The 17,873-nt window shown below is 59.5% G+C and overlaps 2 protein-coding genes across 4 annotated transcripts; one reads left to right on the top strand and one right to left on the bottom strand.

Annotated features, from left to right (window-relative positions):
• On the bottom strand, positions 1,341–7,073 carry PEX16 (peroxisomal biogenesis factor 16). Its single transcript, XM_003122832.4, is given in 12 exon segments — positions 1,341–1,492; positions 1,994–2,058; positions 3,472–3,591; positions 3,735–3,807; positions 3,897–3,999; positions 4,002–4,051; positions 4,184–4,264; positions 5,040–5,140; positions 5,278–5,411; positions 5,769–5,845; positions 6,627–6,662; positions 6,870–7,073. Coding segments are annotated over 12 exon segments (1,011 nt in total). The 5' UTR covers positions 6,982–7,073; the 3' UTR covers positions 1,341–1,433.
• On the top strand, positions 11,196–16,682 carry LARGE2 (LARGE xylosyl- and glucuronyltransferase 2). 3 transcript variants are annotated; one of them, XM_021083118.1, is made up of 15 exons: positions 11,196–11,333; positions 11,432–11,615; positions 11,700–11,815; positions 12,156–12,238; positions 12,418–12,541; positions 12,796–12,967; positions 13,085–13,189; positions 13,669–13,781; positions 13,850–13,975; positions 14,076–14,231; positions 14,347–14,507; positions 14,919–15,197; positions 15,514–15,666; positions 15,764–15,959; positions 16,201–16,682. In XM_021083118.1, the coding sequence occupies exons 2-15, from the start codon at positions 11,513–11,515 to the stop codon at positions 16,408–16,410; spliced, it is 2,097 nt and encodes a 698-aa protein (XP_020938777.1). In that variant the 5' UTR covers positions 11,196–11,333; positions 11,432–11,512; the 3' UTR covers positions 16,411–16,682. The 3 variants fall into 3 exon arrangements, with proteins under 3 accessions (XP_020938777.1, XP_003122879.2, XP_020938778.1); XM_003122831.4 differs by having other exon boundaries at positions 11,432–11,815; XM_021083119.1 differs by lacking the exons at positions 11,196–11,333; positions 11,432–11,615 and having other exon boundaries at positions 11,730–11,819.

Here is a 17,873-nt window from a genome sequence, read left to right as displayed (position 1 = left end):
CCCTTTGGCCCCAGCAGTGGCTTCACACCACTGTGACACTATGCCTGCTGTTTTTGCACACACAGCCTCCGCTCCCAATCTGCCCACTGAAAAGCGAAGTTTTACCAATTTAAACCCTGCTTGAATGGAGGGCTCCCTGACCATGAGCCCTCCAGTGGGCCCATGTGGGCAGGCACCGCCATGTGCCCACCTCCAAGCTGACCACTTTCCCTACACGCTTCCACCGACTGCAACAACCCGGCGCAAGGACGCATTCACACATCTGTCCCCACCACTAGCCATGAGACAAGAGCAAGGAGCTGACTCACTTCCAAACACACACATGAGGCACAGAGCCCGCTACATTGACGAGTGCCCTGCAACGCTTGTTAAAGACAACCCGGGGTCGTGGCCCTCACGCAGTGGCCACCTGAAGACTCAGTGCCTTCGTCCCCTGTCCCAGGACCTGGGTGGCGCTTCTCAGAGGCACTTGGGGAAGGTAGTCAGGGAAGGGCCGGCTCCCTCCAGGGTGTCTGGGAAGGGGTGAGGCACAGTAGACACAGTGCAGACAAAGCCCCCTTAGGACCTAAGAGGTTCTAGAAAACTGGCTAGAAACTCCAGCCGGAGTATGAGGTCCATTCCAAGGGCAAAGCGGCCGAGGAAGGGGAAGACCAGGCAGAAAGTGGCTGCACTGGCCAAACCCCCTTCCCTCCCCAGCAGCCTGCGCGGCTCCACATAGGCTGGCCACCAAGGAGAGCGTTCAGGAGGCCCCAGCTCGTACCCTGTGAACCCGCCCCTGGCTGTCCCCAGAGCCTCTGGGGCTCCCATCCCTGCCAGTCTTACCACCGGCCCAGCGCTGGCACCATGCTGGCTGGGGACTGAAGTTCCTTTCCTGTAGGAGAAAAGCCTTCTGCTCGAAAGCAGGGGTGCAGGACTTGAAGCGTTGCTCGGCACTGAGCTGGGCCCACCACCAGCAGGCTCCACCACGAAGCAGCTGGCAGGCAACAGGGCCCTGTGGCGGGGAGGGGCAGGCAGGCTCCGGCCAGAAGACAGGGGCAGCTGCCATCTGCCACTGAGGTTCAGCCTTTTTGTCGTCAGCAGAGACTGGAGAGAGAAGCATTACTCCTGCGGCTGCCCCAGCAGGCAGCTTTCCATGCTGGGTGAGGTCAAGGCCAGCTTTCTGGGGCTAAGCTGGGTCCCAGACCTAGCAGAGGCGTCTCAGCCCAGTGACAAGGGGTGGGCCTGTGTCTCCATCACTGGAGGGTGTGGGGGAGCTCTGGTGGCGGCCAGGGCTGTGCGCAGAGCCTGGCCAGGCTGGGAGCACCGGGCGCCCCGGACGGAGGGCACAGACAGGCCACAGCTTGCACACGGCCAGAGTCAGTTTTATTAGGGCACAGGGGACTGAGGGACTGAGGCTTCCCTGCCCCTCCCACACCCCGCTCGTGCAACGGCTGTCAGCCCCAATTGTAGAAATAAATTTTCTGCCAGGTGGGCAAGTAATCCATGAGCGGCCCTGCAACAACAGAGACAGGAACAAGTTCAGGGCTGAGGGCCAGATCCCAACCTGCTCTGCTCTACCCAGGGCCCTTTGGAGCTGCTGCCGCCCAAATACAGCTGTTCCCATCGGTACCACAGGAGCCCGACCTCCCACCTCTTGCCTCAGAGAGGCAGGGCCAGCAGTGATCTCTGTCCCCATTTGCAGACAAGGACTCTGAGGCCCAGAGAGACCACATGGCGGTCCAGCTGTACACGCCGACAGCCCCGGCCCAGTGCCTCTCTGGTGCAGTCAGATCTCCAGCAGGCTTTATCCCTGCCATAGAGTCCCTGCACTGATATGAGACCCAGCCAGTCTCATGCCACTCCAGGAGCTGTCACCCACCCAACCTGACCTCCAGGCTCCCGCTCCCAACTGTGCTAAGAATCAAATTACAAAGAGACAAAGAGAACACAGGGAGACAGGTCACACGTGAGATCTGCGACACTCAGGCACCATCACACTCTCGCAAATGCTTACTTGTGACCAGGCCAATGCCTGGGACGTGGTCTGCCAGGAGCTGAAGCAGAAAGAGGATCTTGGCCCTACAAGAAAGGAGCAGGCTGAATAGGGGCTCTGGGTCCCTGCAAAGGCCAGCGCTAAAAAGCCTCCACTAGCCACCTGACTGAAGGCAGTGCATCCCAGAAGACAGAAAGCCGCTCTGTGGACCAACGATGTCCTCCAGGACAGAACAAGGCCTCTGAACCTGCTGTCCCCCCAGCCACACGCCTGGAAGGCTCCCACCTCAGCCCACCCCTGGAAGGCAGCCTGGCTTCAGGGGCTATATTGTCTCTATGACAATAAAGAAAAAGACGGGAGGAAGAGGACCTCCCCAGCGAGACCCCAGAGGCCCTCAGCACCCTGCTCCCTGTCCTCTGGAGAAGGAGATTTCTCTGACAGGTTTCTGGACCCTTCTCCGTCTGGGCCACTGCTCTGAGGGGGCTGGTCTGGTGAGGTCAGCTGGAAAGTGAGCCAAACCGGAGGTCTGCAGCCTGGAGGGCCGCCCCCTCTGTGATGACGGTCTCCAAACCCCTCAGCTCAGTGAGATGCTGGGGCTATAATGTTTCCTCCGTAAAGTGCAAGCAATTTGTGTGTTGGGGGGTGGGGGGGTGTCATACAATCCACGTAAGTCTCAGGAATGTTCCTGTCGAGCAGGAAATAGGATTTGCCTTTAGTACCTTATGAGCTTTCAAACTTATCTGAAATTAGGAACTACCAGGCAGTTATTTTCACTGAGGGGGTTATTAAATATGACCTAAGCTTACTTTCCACTGTCTCAGAAAATAAACAGAGGTTGAACGGACATAATATTAAATACAATTCCAATTAATACTCCAGCCTTTAAGCAGCATACTTGTTAAGACCTAGACAGAGGGGGTCCTGGGAGCTGCCATCTGTCTCAGCCCCAGTCGCTCCAATCTCGGTCTGACCTCAGGCAGCCACCCTGATGGGCGAGACTTGCCCCGAGCCACCCCTCACTGGCCCGGGGCAGGCCTCACTGGGAGCTCTGGACCCTCACAGGTGATGGAGGGCTGGGCTACGGAGGACAGACCAGGAGAGAAGACGGAGGTAGGATCTGGTTCTACCGCTGGCCAGCTTTCTTCCCATGGCCCAACCTCTTTGACCCTCAAGTGTCTGCTCTGAGAAGTGGGGATAATCCCAGCTATTTGACAGGACAGATCTGAGGGGTAGAGAGCCCCCACCCAGGATCACGGTGGCCCCGCCCTCAGTGTATATCCTGCCAATACGGCTTAAGATGGTCCCGAGGGCTCTGAGGGCAGGGCTGGGCTGGCCCAGAGAAAATCAGGGAGTGACTGCACCCAGGACAGCACATAGCATGTGCTCAGTAGACCGAGATCGAGATCGGGGAAGGAGGGAGGAAGGGGAGGTGTGAACAGCGGTAGGGTGCCGACCCCGCTTCCCCACGCTCTGGCTCGCGGAAGGGGGCAGGTCCTTACTCCGAGAAGCGGTCATAGAACGGGGAGCGCAGCAGGTAGTAGAGCAGCAGGATGGTCCGGCGTCGCAGTTCCAGCCGCTCCCTCCGGGTCAGGCCCTTCCTGTCACTCAGGAGGCTCAGGCTGGGAGGATGGGAGAACACGGAGGGGACAAGATTAGGGCCAGCAATAGGAGCACCAAGGGCCCCGGCCTGTCCAGGTGAGGCCAGGCCTGCAGCACAAAGCCCGAGGAGGGAATAGAGCCCCCAAGGCAGGCCCAGACTCACCTGGTCACATCCACGACACCAGACAGGAGCCAGGGTGTCCACGACCGCTGACCCCACAAGCCCAGGCTGAGCACTGACGGCCAAGGCGTCAAGGATGTCTCCAGCGTGTGGCCCGCGCTGCCCGCTCCCATCTACCCGGCCCCCATGCCATGTGAAGGATACAGTGCAGCAGGGGCCGGGCAATATACAGGGACTCGGCGATGGTCTCCTGCAGCCCCAGCGGGGTTGGGGGGATGCTCAGCTCCTCACGCTGCTGCTGCTGCTGCCGTCCTCCCGCTGCTGGGGGGCTCCCCAGTGCCTTGAGTGCAGGGACGGAGCTAGAACACAGGGGCAACAGATGAGCAGCCGGGCCCAGGCCAGGGCGGGGCAGGGAGGGCCAGTAGCGATGAAAGCCAGGCCCCCAGGCCCACACTGACCTCAGCACCGAGGTGCCTACACCTTACACTTACTGTTCTGGAGGGTTCGCACCACTCGGTTTGACCGCTTCCCCACATATGACTGCTCTCCGCTGCCACAGCTGTGGTCACCATCTAGCGGGGATAGACAAAAGGCCACACTGTCAGAGGGACATGTTTCCAGCAGAGCCTGCAAAGAACATGCGTGCAGTGATGCTCGTGGGCTAAGGGGAGAACAGATGAGCTGTACTAAGGCGGAAGCTGAGTTCGGGGCGCGGCAGCAGGGGCCAGGCCTGGGACCTGTCCACAGTGGGGGGCATTCTGCAGCCCTCCCTGGGGAAACGCCAGTATCTCCTGCAGCAGATAAGCAGCCAAGAGCCCAGGCTTCAGGGACTGGAACAAGGCAGGGAGGGCCCTTGGTCTATGGGGACCACAGCACCAGAGGGGCCATCATCTCCCCAGTCCTTTGCTTTCAACATGACCATGAAGAAAAGACTAGCAAAGAACTGTCCCCACTCCAAGTCAGGAGGGTAAGGCCTGGGGCCAAGAGCTAACGGGTTCAAAGCCCTTTGGGGTCAGATCTGCTGGGTACCCTGTTTCATGAGGCTGCAGGCCCTGAGGCAAAACCAGGCCCAGAGATGAGGTTGGCACAACCCCTGCCTCCTGCTGATGCTCTTTCCCCTCTCAATGGCAGCCCACAAAAGAGGAGGACTCCGAAGCCAGAAGTCCTGAGTTCAAGTTCTGATCTGCCTCTGACCTCATCTTTCTTTTTCTTATAGGGTGATGAGAACAAAATGGGTTGACGGAGATAGATGTGTTCTACCAATGACACCGCATATTCACACTGCTTGGCTCTAAATTCAGATGAGTCCCGTGCCCCGTTCCACTCCGGAGTTGGGAAGCAGCTTACCCTGGGGCTGTGCCTGGGTCTCCCTGTCCAGTGGAACGATGGGGGGTGATGTCTGGAGGCCAGCTTTGAACCAGATCAGCAGGAACATCCGCAGTACAGCCCTGGGTTGAGAATTTGACAGGGCTGGTGGGGGCAGTGGCCAGCCGACAGGGGGTCAGAGGTGCTCTGCTGAACCCTATCTGCACAGCTGGCCTCAGTTACCTCCACCCAGGGCCTGCCCTCCAGAGTCCCGACATACTTGGCCAGCTGGATGAGGGCAATGACGAGCCAACGTCCCACTTCACCCCACACTTTGGCGGCCCCCATCTCCATGAAGACCTCCACGCACTCCAGCACACTCAGCCATGTCAGCAGCTTCTGCTGGGACAGTGACTGCAAGAACCCCAGATCAGAAGGTCAGGGGGCTCCCCCAGTCCCATGCCCTCCCCCTACGGGACACCTCTGCCAGAAAATGTGGACTTTCCTCTTTCCAAGATTAAGCGTGTAAGCCCGAGTTCACATGGGACAGGCTACTCTATCCCTCTGAAGCCTGGTCTCTTTATCCAAAAAGGGTAAAGAGACAGTAACACCCGGACATTTCGCCTAATGAGATGGCTTGAAGTTCAGAGGGATGCAAGCATGTCTCCTGCTCGGTGAGACCATAACACATGTTGTACACATGGGCTGGTAGTTCCCATTTAGCTCCCGAGCCTCCATGCTTCCCGCCCTCAGTTCTGGCCCAATTCTCACCACAGGCAACTTTTTTCGAAGTTCCTTTCGTAGGATCCCGTCATTGAGCAGCACCAGCAGGTTAGAGGCAGAGTACACTGAGGGGTAGAGTGTGGCCTTGAGAGGCTGGATCTGCAGGCTCCACCCTTCCCCTTCACCCCAAAGCTACAGGGATCACTCGTCACCCGCTGTGCTCAGCTACTCACACACTATGTGGAAACCAAAGTGCCTCCCCACCCACTCCCTCAGAGCTCCACACTCCCCCACAGGATCTCTCCTGTGGGCAGCTGGACCAAGAGAGGATGGTTTGATCCCTGTGACAGACCAGCTACTGCCCTGCTGGAGGACACCAGTCATCTGGCTGCCCAGACTGCCAAACAGGCCTTTGCTCTCTCCACGCCTGTCCCTGAAAGTCGATTCCATCTCTACCTTTCAAAAGCCAGCTCATCCTTTCAGGACCTGCACCTCCCATACTCACAGGGTAAACACTACTGAGGCAGTTACAGTCTGTAGATTCTGGAATCTAGGAGATGTGGATTTGAATCCTGGTTCTGCGACCTTCAGTGGCTGTTCCCTAACCTCATTTAAACCCCTGTTCCCTTAACTGGACATTGAGGACCGTAACAGTACCCACCTCATGTGTGCCTGTAGGGAGGATTAATTGGGCAAAGGCAGGAAAGCCGCTTGGCTTAGCCTCCTGACCAGCCAAGGTCCCCACACATGTCTCTCAACTACTGGGGTCATGGACGGCCCAGGACAGTGGACTCTGGACCCTCGTCTGATTCAGTCACAGCAGAGGATGATTTAACGGGAAGTCTAGAACTGCGAGCCAGGGTGGTCACCCCTCCCGCCTCCGACTCACCCCACAGTCCGACTCACCCAGCTCCGACAGCTCGTGCGAATCGGCGAAACGACCTGGGGAGAAGGCACAGAAGGGATTTTCGGTGAGCGTCCGCCTCACCCTGTGGCTTCGGGTCCCCGGACATCCCCTCCCTAAGTCCTACGGGAACCTGGAAGGAACTTCTCAAGCGCGGCGAGCACTACTCTGACTCCGCAGAGAAGGGGGCCAGTGGGGTCAGAGGCCAGAGCCCCGAAGGGATGGGTCAAAGGTCAGGGTGGCACCTGCCAGCAGGTAACTGAGGCCCCGCACTGCTGTCTCCAGCTGGGCCGTGGCGGCCGGGTGACGAGTCACGTACTCCTGGTAGCGGAGGCCCAGGAGCCGCAGCTTCTCCATCCTGCCCTCGGGACCGACAGACTCACGGCCGACAGCGCGACTGGCCACTGCACCCTGCTTCCTGCGCCCTCCTTCCTGCTTCCGGCCCTAGGCCCGCCTCTCTGTTGCTTAACTTCCGCGGGCCGGAAGGATGGTGACGTAAAGGGCCATTGAACCACTCTTCACCCCTTTGCTTAAATTACCCTCCACTAGAGTAAAGCAACTGCGGGCCTAATCCCGCCCTTTCCATTTCTTCAGGTCATTGGTTAACACACTCCCCACCCCCATCGGGCTCTTCCGCCTTTCGGGTTGGCTGCCCTTGCGCCTGCGCAGTTACAGCCCCAGGAAATCTGTGGTAGTCTGAGCAGTTCGTTCCCGAGGCGGGACTTAAGAGCCTAGAGTCTTTCCAATAGAACGCCGAGCGGCTCGAACCGGAGACAGGCTTTTAAAGGGCTGGCCGGTATCGCGCCCAAAAAGGAACCTCCGTCAAACTTGGGGGTGCGCGTGGACAGTTTAAGAACAGTCAGACTGTGTGCAGGCGCGTGTTTGGCCAATTGCCTCGTCTCCTGACCCCTACCTGAGGTAGTGGTGAGGAAAGTGAGGCAGCGAGGGGTCCAGCCTCCCACGCAGTCACGATCTCCCGGCCGGCACCGTTGGTGGCCCGGCTTCGGCCCCAACTCCCGCACGGATTCTGCACGCCCCCCACCTCCCAAAGAGCGCGCACTTGCACTCCGCATCTCCAGAGAGAAAACCCTAGCCCGGGCTTCTGCTCTCGGATGGGGAGTGACCTTAATCAGGATTATCCCTTCTCTGGGCCTCGGTTTTCCCCATCTGTAAAATGGTTAGAGGGGCAGACTTGGTCCTTGAACTCAGAATCAACCTCAAAGCCCTTTTCGGCCCTCGGGTGCACCTTTCAGTCCCTTAGCCTCTCCCCAAGGGATGGGGGCTTCTCCTGGGAATCTCTTCCCAAATAAGGAAGCCTCCCTGAAAGGGGAGGCAGCGAAACAGCAGCAGCCAGAGGCAGGTGGAACCAATGTTCGGCAGAGGCAGCCGCCGATAGGCTGTGGGCAAAGGGGCGGGGCATGGATGGGGCCGCGGGTTCTGCCTTTGGGACAGGGACAGCAGACTTATAGTACACTTGAGAATAGTACTGCATCTTACCTAATTCCCTCCACCAGACACTATCTCTTTAAGAAAGGATCCGCTTAAGAACGCCCAGTCAAGACTGGAATTCTGGTCTTAGTCTGACCACAGAATCTAGACATCGTAACACACCTCACCAAGAAACCACAGCCCCTCCTTGCACTCTTTCCCCCAAGCCTCCTCCCCAGCTTCTGTATCAGGTGGGGAATTGTAGCTGCCCTCCCTACTCATGCCACATAATGAAGCCCCACGGAGATGTGTCCCAGGGCCTCCAGAGAGGGAAAGATCCTGAGGAACAGAGGCCTTGACCATGGGCATCCTCTACATCCTTTACCACCACCTCCTGAGTGCCAGGCTCACCCACACTTGACTCCTCCTAGCAGCTTGACCAGGTTGGTATGAACTTTTCATAGCTTGGAAATAAGAGGCCCAAGGAGAGGAAAGGACTTGCCTCGGGTCACTTGTCTGCATGGCGTGAGCCAAACAGACCACAGTGAGGTTCTCCTATGACAGGGCCCTCTCTCCTACTGCCCACTGCCCAGCAAGAGCAGTGATTGTTGAGGCTACTTGGTCAGGAGTCAAGTTAGCAGCTGGGATTAAGACTAGGGCTCAGGGCATTGGGTGCAGGGCTCTTCCTCCTTTTCTCCCTACATCCCATCACCTTAATGGTTTTGTTTTCATCAGTGGTCCTCCTCCCTCCGTGGCAGTGGAGAGAGAGAGGAAAGGGGACTGTGAGGTTTCTTGGCACTCCCAGGGCTGGTGCTCCTGTGCTTCTGGAGAGGAGAGAGGCCTGGAGGACAGAAGAGAGGCCCCCCCAAACAGAATATTGGATGGGCCTCCCTGGACCTCACTGTGACCTGGAGAAGGGGCTCAGGCCAGGTCCTTTAGCCCAACTTCCAGCTACGGAAAAGAATATTGGGGTTGAGGCCTGTTTCTCCTCCCTCCCTCAGGTCTGGGAGGAGATCATGGGCTCAGCCAGGTTGGCAACAGCAGGTCTGCCTAAATTTCCTCTCCAGATCACATGTCTGATTAGCTTGCAGAGACAAAGAGTGGTCGTGTGTGCAGGAGGCGCTCAGGACGCCCCGCCCTCCTGGGCCCCTGCCCGGATTTGGTTATCTGGCTGGGCTTCTTTGTAGGGCCTTTACGCAGGTTGGACCTGATCCTTCCCCCTTCACTCTGCCCTGAACCACAAGAGAAGAGAGCTAGACCAGTCTAACAGGTACGGATAAGGACAGAGGCCCAGAGAGGGGGCCTGATTAGTCCAAGGTCATACGGCAAAGTCCTGGACAGAGCTGGGCCAACTGAGTCTGAGGCCTAGACGACCAGCACCCTTCGTAGGCCCATACCCACCTTCCTTTCTTCCTCCACACCCCAGAAGAACTTCTGGGAGGCCCAGCAAGCATCTCAGCACCTCAGTGTCCACTGAGTGGTAAGCTGGAGTGAGGGGTGGGGCCAGCATGATTGACCAGTCACTGTGCAGAGCCAGCTGCAGCCCCAGCTTCCTCCACAACCCCCCTGGTCAGGCCCTCACGGGTACCCTATCTGCTCTCTCACATGTAACCCCACTGATAGATAGTCTCCGTGGCGGGGCTTGGGGAGGGATTCATCCACACCCACCCCAGCTCCAGGCTGGCGATGAGAGTCAGGCAACTGGCGGCTCAAAGCTCCAGATGCCTAGGTGGTCCCTACCTCCTCCGTCTCTCAGTTCCCAGATGTATAAGGAAGCCACATTAGTCTCCATGGTAACCATTGCCCCTGGCCTCCAAGGCCCAGAGCCAGACCTTTCTGGCAGACCCCCATTTCCCAGAGAAAGGCACCCCCATTTCGCAGAGGAGACTTGGAGGGGGTTGTCTCAGACTGGGCTTCTTTGCCACATCTCTTTGGGGGCTGGGGCCCCTCAGCCTCACTTTTCCGTAGCTGGAAGTTGGGCTAAAGGACCTGGCCTGAGCCCCTTCTCCAGGTCACAGTGAGGTTCAGGGAGGCCCATCCACATTCAGTACATATTTACCAAGAGCTAGGTATGTGCCAGGCCCTGGGGACCCAGGGAACCCAGTCCGGTGGGCAGCTATCTTCTAGGGAAGACCTAGGCTACTATAAACAAGTCACAAAGGTTCCCTTGCAAGGAGGGCTAGGAAAACAATAAACCAAGGGATGTGGGAGGAGGAGAGTCTACCTGGTGAGACTCCTACAGAATCCAGGCAGCAGGAGTCTCAAGGGCAAGTCCCAGGGCAGGAAACCCTTGCGGAAGGTTGCGCTGAAACTCTGTCTGCAGGATAGAGCCTGAGGGCCAAAGGGTGTTCTAACAGGTCACTTCAGCTCTCTAGGGAGAATAATGCCTGTCACGGGAGACTCATGTGGGGGGTAATGGCAAGGAGGCATGTGGAAATTCAGCACAGGGCCTGGCACGAGGAATATACACGCTCAGTCAACCGTGGCTGTTCTTGTTTGCCTCCAGTGCCCACCTCTGGCTCCAGGGCAGAGGCCTGGCTGGGACTGTGGCGGGTGTCAGGGGGGCAGAGGAAGAGATCCAGGCCCGGTGCCAGGCACAATCACCCAGGTCTTGTCACCAGTCGGGGATCCCCAGCTCTGCTCAGAAGGCCCTGGCAGGCGTCAGTGAGGCCCCTCAGCCAGCTCCTAGGCAGGAGGCGACCTTCACGAGGCCGCTTTGTGTCCCTAGGGCCACCTGGACTGAGTGGGGGTGGAGCAGCCTGGGAGGAAAGCTGGGACTCCAGGTGCACTGTGGCTCCGGGGTAGGTCTCGGCTGGCTCCGCCTCCCGCCCCGGAGCAGGTGTCCCCAACCTCCCGAGGTCCTTCCAGCCCCTCCCCCTTACTCAGGCTCTTCCTTTTACCCGGGCCCCGGGGTCACGGCCCCCGAAGGTGGAAGGTTAACGGGACGTGCAGGGAGGAGGGGAATGGGCTCAGAACAGGTAGTTGAGACTGGTCCTTCCTAGGTGGCTGCCCCTAAGCCCTCCAGCCATCCAGGTTTCCTCCCCTGCTGGAGGGGCCTTCGGAAGCCAGCCGGGCAGGGGCGGGGCCAGCCCTCCCCCGCCGGGGGGGGGGTCTCCCCGCCCCTTCGGACTCAGCCAAGCGGAGGTGAAACCTGAACCCAGGTTGGGGGCGGGGCCGGCTCCTGCTGAGACCCGGGCGGCCTGTGCCTTCACCGCCCCTTTCCTCGCACCCCAGCCGGCTTCTGAAAGAGTAAGGTCGGGGTCCTCAAGTCGCTGGAGCAGGTGAGGTGCCGACTCAGGGAGGGAGATAAGACCAGGTGGCCGTCGGGCCCCATCGCCCAGGCTCACCCTCCTCTCCTCTCTCCCTCCTTGGTCCACAGGGTTCGTGATGGAGCCCCCAGCCCGGGGTCGCGCCCCACCCTGAGCACTGCCCCCACCCCCCGCCGCCGCCCCAGGCGGCCATGCTGCCCCGAGGGCGCCCCCGGGCTCTGGGGGCCGCTGCACTGCTGCTGTTGCTGCTGCTACTTCTGATCGGTTTCTTTCTATTCGGCGGGGACCTGGACTGTGAGCTCAGCGCGAGTTGGGGGTGGGGGGTGGGGCGCAGCCCGGGATCCTTATTCTGCTCGCTAATGCCACGTGTACCTTCAGACGGGCGGCTGCGGCCGCTGGGGGCTGTCGCCCTCGACAGAGACCCGCCGGCGGACCACGGTGGCCACAACCGCTCCGATTGCGTCCCGCCGCGGCCGCTGCCGCCCAAGTGCGAGGTAGGTAGGTGCGCACGGCCCCTGGCGGCGGGAATCTCAGGGGTGCCGCGCCCCCGACCCAGTCACCTGGACGCCTGCGGGAATCCCAACACCTGGAGTGGGCTCTGGCGCTGACCTGCCAGCTGAGGGCGCCTCGGGTTCGCCCCTCGCCTTCTCCTGGCCTCGGTTTCCCGGTGTGTGAAATGGGGGCGTGGACTCCTCCTGCCCTCCGGAGTCCCCACTCTTACTTAGCTCTGATGCCAGGTGGGACTACAGTGGCGGAGGCCAGGTCAGCCCACGCATGGGTCCTTACCATCTAGTGGAGGAGTGGACTCCTGATGACTTGGTGTCCCCTCCCCAGCTCTTGCAAGTGGCCATCGTGTGTGCAGGTCATAACTCTAGCAGAGACGTCATCACCCTGGTGAAGTCCATGCTCTTCTACAGGTACAGCCAGGAGTGTCCCTTTTGTCCCTTGAAGGTGGTTCTGAGAATATCCCAATCTGGGTATGCAAAAGCTCTTGGCAGAAGTTGGTGCTTCCCCTTCTGAGCCCCTTGGGGTGGGGGCCTGTCCCATGTAGTTCCTTCTGGGGCCTGTCAGCTTTTCTCCCTTGTCCTTCTTGAAGGAAAAATCCACTGCACCTCCACCTGGTGACTGATGCCGTGGCCAGGAACATTCTGGAGACGCTCTTTCACACATGGATGGTGCCCGCTGTCCGGGTCAGCTTCTATGACGCTGATGAGCTCAAGGCAGGAGCCCTGGCCCTTCTACACTCCTCCCCAGCCATGCCCAGCCCCCTCCTTCCTCCCAGGGTTGTGGGGACCAGGCGGAGGATAGGGTAGAGCTGCCTGGGAGCCCCAGCCCCATCACATCCACTGAAGCTCGAAGCTCGAATCTCTCATCCTCCCAGAGCCCACCCCCACTTCCCCCTGTGTCACCCTGCTTATGTTCCGGCCCCTTAGGCCTTCTCCGCCAGGCTCATGCCCTATCCTTCCACCCACAGCCCCAGGTCTCCTGGATCCCTAACAAGCACTATTCTGGCCTCTATGGGCTAATGAAGCTAGTGTTGCCCGGTGCCCTGCCCCCTGACCTGGCCCGTGTCATTGTTCTGGATACAGATGTCACCTTTGCCTCCAACATCGCAGAGCTCTGGGCACTCTTTGCTCACTTTTCTGGTGAGAGGCCTGGGACCCCGGCTCAGGCAGGCCCCCTCCCTGGCTTCCCTGTGGCTGAGTCCTGAGCCCAGGTCCTGTGGCAACCTCAGGCAGCTCCCATATGCCCTCTCCTTCCAGACAAGCAAGTGATCGGTCTCGTGGAGAACCAGAGCGACTGGTACCTTGGCAACCTCTGGAGGAACCACAGGCCCTGGCCTGCCTTGGGCCGGGGGTTTAACACAGGTGGGGGACAGTGGTCAGGGGAGGCAAGAGGGATGTTCACTGATCCTTGGGTCCCAGGGCTGGGCAGGCCACAGAATGCTAGGAAGGCCCCCCAGGAAGAACTGTGCTGTGGAAAGAACACTGGGAGAAGAGCCAGAAATCACATTTCCAGCCTTGGCTGTACACGCTGGAAGACTTTGGCCATGTCACTTAGTCCCTCTGAGCCTCAGTTTTCTCATCCATTAAGTGGGGATGATTTTACCAGTCCTGGGATTACTGGATTTGAGAAGATGGTTGTGGAAGTGCTCTGAAAGCTGTTTTGCCTCCCCTTCACCCCCAAGAGAATGATCAGTTGTTGACAGAGCTAGTCCATGGTCATGTTTGAAGAGTCAGAACATATCAACACGTCACAAGATAAGCATTCAAAAGACACCCTCATGAGCCCTGGCCCCAGGAGCTGGGTCACCCAGGTGGGCATGACAACCTCTCCTCGTGAGCAGGCGTGATTCTTCTGCGGCTGGACCGGCTTCGGCAGGCTGGCTGGGAGCAGATGTGGAAGCTGATCGCCACGCAGGAGCTCCTTACCCTCCCCGCCACCTCACTGGCCGACCAGGTCTGGGGGAGCTTTGGAGGGGGGTGGGGCAGGCTCTGGGCCGAAGTGTGATGGCCGTCTCTGCCCAGGACATCTTCAATGCTGTAATCAAGGAGCACCCATGGCTGGTGCAGCCCCTGCCCTGCGTCTGGAACGTGCAGCTGTCAGACCACACGCTGGCTGAGCGCTGCTACTCGGAGGCGTCTGACCTCAAGGTGAGCGGGGCGGGGGGTGGCTGAGCCGTGGTGATGGGCCCAGGAGGGGGACGCCGGCTTCCTGCTCCCATGCCTCCTCCAACACCCTCCCTGGTCCCAGGTGATCCACTGGAACTCACCAAAAAAGCTTCGCGTGAAGAACAAGCACGTGGAATCCTTCCGCAACCTCCACCTGACCTTCCTGGAGTACGACGGGAACCTGCTGCGGAGAGAGCTCTTTGGGTGCCCCTGCCCGCCCCCTCCTGGGGCGGAGCAGGTGAGGGGGAGCCGCCTTCACTTCCCTGGGGAGGCCCCGCCCTTCTGCTCGAGTGGGACCCGAGCTTGTCCGCCTGCCCCGCTCACCCGGCCCATCTCTCCCCCGACCCGCTCAGCTGCAGCGGGCCCTGGCGCAGCTGGACGAGGAGGACGCCTGCTTTGAGTTCCGACAGCAGCAGCTGACCGTGCACCGCGTGCACATCACCTTCCTGCCCCACAAGCCGCCGCCCCCCCAGCCCTACGATGTCACCCTGGTGGCCCAGCTCTCCATGGACCGGTGAGGGTGCCCAGGGCGGCCCCAGGGAGCACGGCACGGTCTGGGAGTTTCAGGAGGAGGGTTCCATCGGGTTGGAAGGAAGCGCGCTTACTGCCTGATGCTCGAGGAGTTCCGGGAGTCGGAGACGCTGGAGCTGGTGGCAGGAGCTTGGGCTTTGGCAATCATTCAGATGTCGGGAGCTGCCCCTCTTCAGCTGTGGGACCACGGGCAAGTCTTAATATCTCTGGCCCTCAGTTTTCTTATCTGTCAAATGAAAGTACCCACCTTGTGGGGTAGTTGTGAAGACTAAATAATAAGAACAGCTCAAAAAGCGCTTGGAAGGTGCTCCCTAAGTCACCTGAGGGGGTGTCCGCAGCCGCCAAGGTGGGAGGCATCCCGCCCTCCCTGGGCTGACCACCCCCCTCACCCCAGGCTGCAGATGCTGGAAGCCCTGTGCAGGCACTGGCCGGGCCCCATGAGCCTGGCCTTGTACCTGACAGACGCAGAGGCCCAGCAGTTCCTGCGTTTCGTGGAGACCTCGGCGGTGCTCTCCGCCCGGCAGAATGTGGCCTACCACGTGGTGTACCGCGAGGGTCCCCTCTACCCCATCAACCAGCTTCGCAACGTGGCCCTGGCGCAGGCCCTCACGCCTTACGTCTTCCTCAGTGACATTGACTTCCTGCCCGCCTACTCCCTCTACCACTACCTCAGGTGGGCCGGAGGAGGGAGGGGGCGGTGTGCGGGTGCGTGTGGACAGGGTGTTCCTGTCAGGGCCACAGCATCCTCTGTGAAATAGGGTCACATTAGGGTGGGGGCCACATCATTTCTCCGGGCTGCCACAGCAGAGGGAGGGGCTGGGACCTGCTCCCACAGCAGCTCCACTTGTGTCGTCTCCTAGTGGCTCCGGGGCGTGCAGGCCTTTGAAAGGCGGGTCCCACCTCTGGTACAAATAAAGAGAACCACGAGGCCGCGTGCTGGAGGCAGAGCCTTCCCCCTTCTCTCCCATTCATGGGTGCTCCCTCCTCAGGGCCTCCATCGAGCAGCTGGAGCTGGGCACCGGTGGGCGGAAGGTGGCCCTGGTGGTGCCAGCATTTGAGACCCTGCACTACCGCTTCAGCTTCCCCAGTTCCAAGGCCGAACTGCTGGCCTTGCTGGACGCCGGCTCTCTCTATACCTTCAGGTAGGAGAGGCCACGGCCCTGCCCTGCGGTTCCCTACACTGGCCACCACCAGGAACTCCTAGCCTCAGCCTGGCTCCCTGTCCTCTCCTATGCACAGGTACCATGAGTGGCCCCGGGGTCATGCGCCCACAGACTATGCCCGCTGGCGGGAGGCCCAGGCCCCGTACCGCGTGCAATGGGCAGCTGACTACGAGCCCTATGTGGTGGTGCCACGAGACTGTCCCCGCTATGATCCCCGATTTGTGGGCTTTGGCTGGAACAAGGTGGCCCACATCGTGGAGTTGGATGCACAGGTGAGGGGCATCTTGCCATCTCCAGCCTCAATTTGAATGCCTCCAGGCCCAGGGGGCTCACTACACCTCAGTGGGGCCCACTGCACTGTTAGAAATTCCACCCCTCTGGAGAACTAAAATCAGCTGCCTTTGGCCCTGACTTTGGCTCTTGGCGGCTATCAGATAAACCTGGTCCCCATTCCTTGAAGCTGTCATCTTCCCCTAGCCTGGGCTGTGACAGTCCACCTGGCCTACTCCACAGGAATACGAGCTCCTGGTGCTGCCCGAGGCCTTCATCATCCACCTGCCACACGCCCCAAGCCTTGACATCTCCCGCTTCCGCTCCAGCCCCACCTATCGTGACTGCCTCCAGGCCCTCAAGGATGAATTTCACCAGGACTTGTCCCGTCACTACGGGGCTGCTGCCCTCAAATACCTCACTGCCCTGCAGCAGCCCCGAGGCCCCACCTGACTGCACCCCTGCCTGTCTCCACGACTCTCACGCACTCCTTGCAGACACTGGAGCAGCCTTGCTGCCACCCCTCCCTCTCTGCTATTTAAGTTATTTAAGTCCCTGGGAAGGACTGTGATGGGACGCCCGTGGGGTGGGGCCCGGGGCTTCCCTTTGCTGCTATTCTGTGCTTGGGGGTCTCGTGTTCCTCTGCCCCAGCTGGTTTGGGGCTGGTTCCTACTTCCTCAACTGTAACATCCCTTTTTTATAAATAAAGTTTTAACAGCACTGTTTCACGGTCCTCTCAGTTTGGGGCATGAGGGCATCTGTGGGCCTGGGGCGGTGCTGAATCCCACTTGGAGTTGCAAGAGGACCGGCCCTCCCACGGAGGCCGGGACGGGAGCGTGTCTTGTTCACCCTCCCCTGCCCCAAACCCAACACCATGAGTCTGAGAGACTTTATTTGGCTTTATTTAGTAAAATGTTAAAATAAATAAATACAAATTGATCAGCTGCTCTGTATCCCCCCCACCCCCTCAAAACAAAAATCAAACAAACAAAAACAAAAACTTTGAAGCACAAAACTCCAAATACAAGTTCTACCAAGACTGAAATCACAAAGGTCGTGGACGAGAGACAGGTTGGGGGCTGGCTGGCTCTTTTCTGCTCAGAGCGTGCTGACCTCCAGCTGCCCGTCCTGTCCTGCCTGACTGCAACTGACCCTGGGCTGAGGACCCAGCGACACTAGAGCCAGGGGCAGGGGCCAGAGGCTGCTGTGGGGGATGGTGGTGTTCTCGGGGAAGAGGTGCCTTTGGGAGCCGGGAGTGAAGTCCATCTGTGTGCCCCACTCTTCCTTCACAAGGGCTAATTCTAGGAGCTCCCCCTGGGCTCTCCGAAGGGGTGACCCCCAGCTTCCCCTCACTCTTGGAGGGCCAGAGGAATCTTCTCAGAGCCCCCCCCCACTTCTTAAAAAGGAGCTGACACTGAGGATGGCTGGAAATCAGGGTGAGAAAGGGTCTCCTGTTTCCTGACAAGGGTGCCCAGCTGAGGGGTGGGGTGAGGTCCACAGTCTTACACAGAGCAAGGCTGCCTCCATCCAACAGAAGCCATGGAACCTGGAAAATGCCGGGCCTGGAAAATGTACCTGGGCCACCATCTATCCTAGTACCCGAGAGCCTTCTGCCCCTGGGGTAAGAGTCTCCTAAGGTAAGCCCTTTGGATAAATGAGAAAGACCGACACCTTAAAAGGGAATGAAGAAACCATTTGGAGTGTGTTGTGAGCGTCGTGGGTTGGGACAAGAGCCCAGGAAGGCTCTGCTGGCCCCAAGAGAGGAAGTGTCGGAGAGGCGACTGCACACACAGAACGCAGGGGAGCTGGAGATGGGCCACCCTCACCGGAGAGGGAGGGGCGCGGGGCGAGCCATTGCGCCCAGCAACGCGCCTGTTGAGCCTGAGCCAGGAAGCAGCAGGGACAGAGGCAGGGCC

Source organism: Sus scrofa, chromosome 2, assembly GCF_000003025.6.
Source record: "Sus scrofa isolate TJ Tabasco breed Duroc chromosome 2, Sscrofa11.1, whole genome shotgun sequence".
Taxonomy (NCBI): domain Eukaryota; kingdom Metazoa; phylum Chordata; class Mammalia; order Artiodactyla; family Suidae; genus Sus; species Sus scrofa.
The sequence above is the reverse complement of the archived record's forward strand: the minus strand, read 5'-3'. Positions and strand labels throughout refer to the sequence as shown.

Bases quoted from the DNA above. Each gene is read 5' to 3' on its own strand.
- LARGE2 (XM_003122831.4), top strand. From the start codon at position 11,513: ATGCTGCCCCGAGGGCGCCCCCGGGCTCTGGGGGCCGCTGCACTGCTG. The intron at 12,542-12,795 runs GCAGGAGCCCTG...TTCCACCCACAG, and splicing joins ATGACGCTGATGAGCTCAAG to CCCCAGGTCTCCTGGATCCC. The intron at 12,968-13,084 runs GTGAGAGGCCTG...CTCTCCTTCCAG, and splicing joins ACTCTTTGCTCACTTTTCTG to ACAAGCAAGTGATCGGTCTC.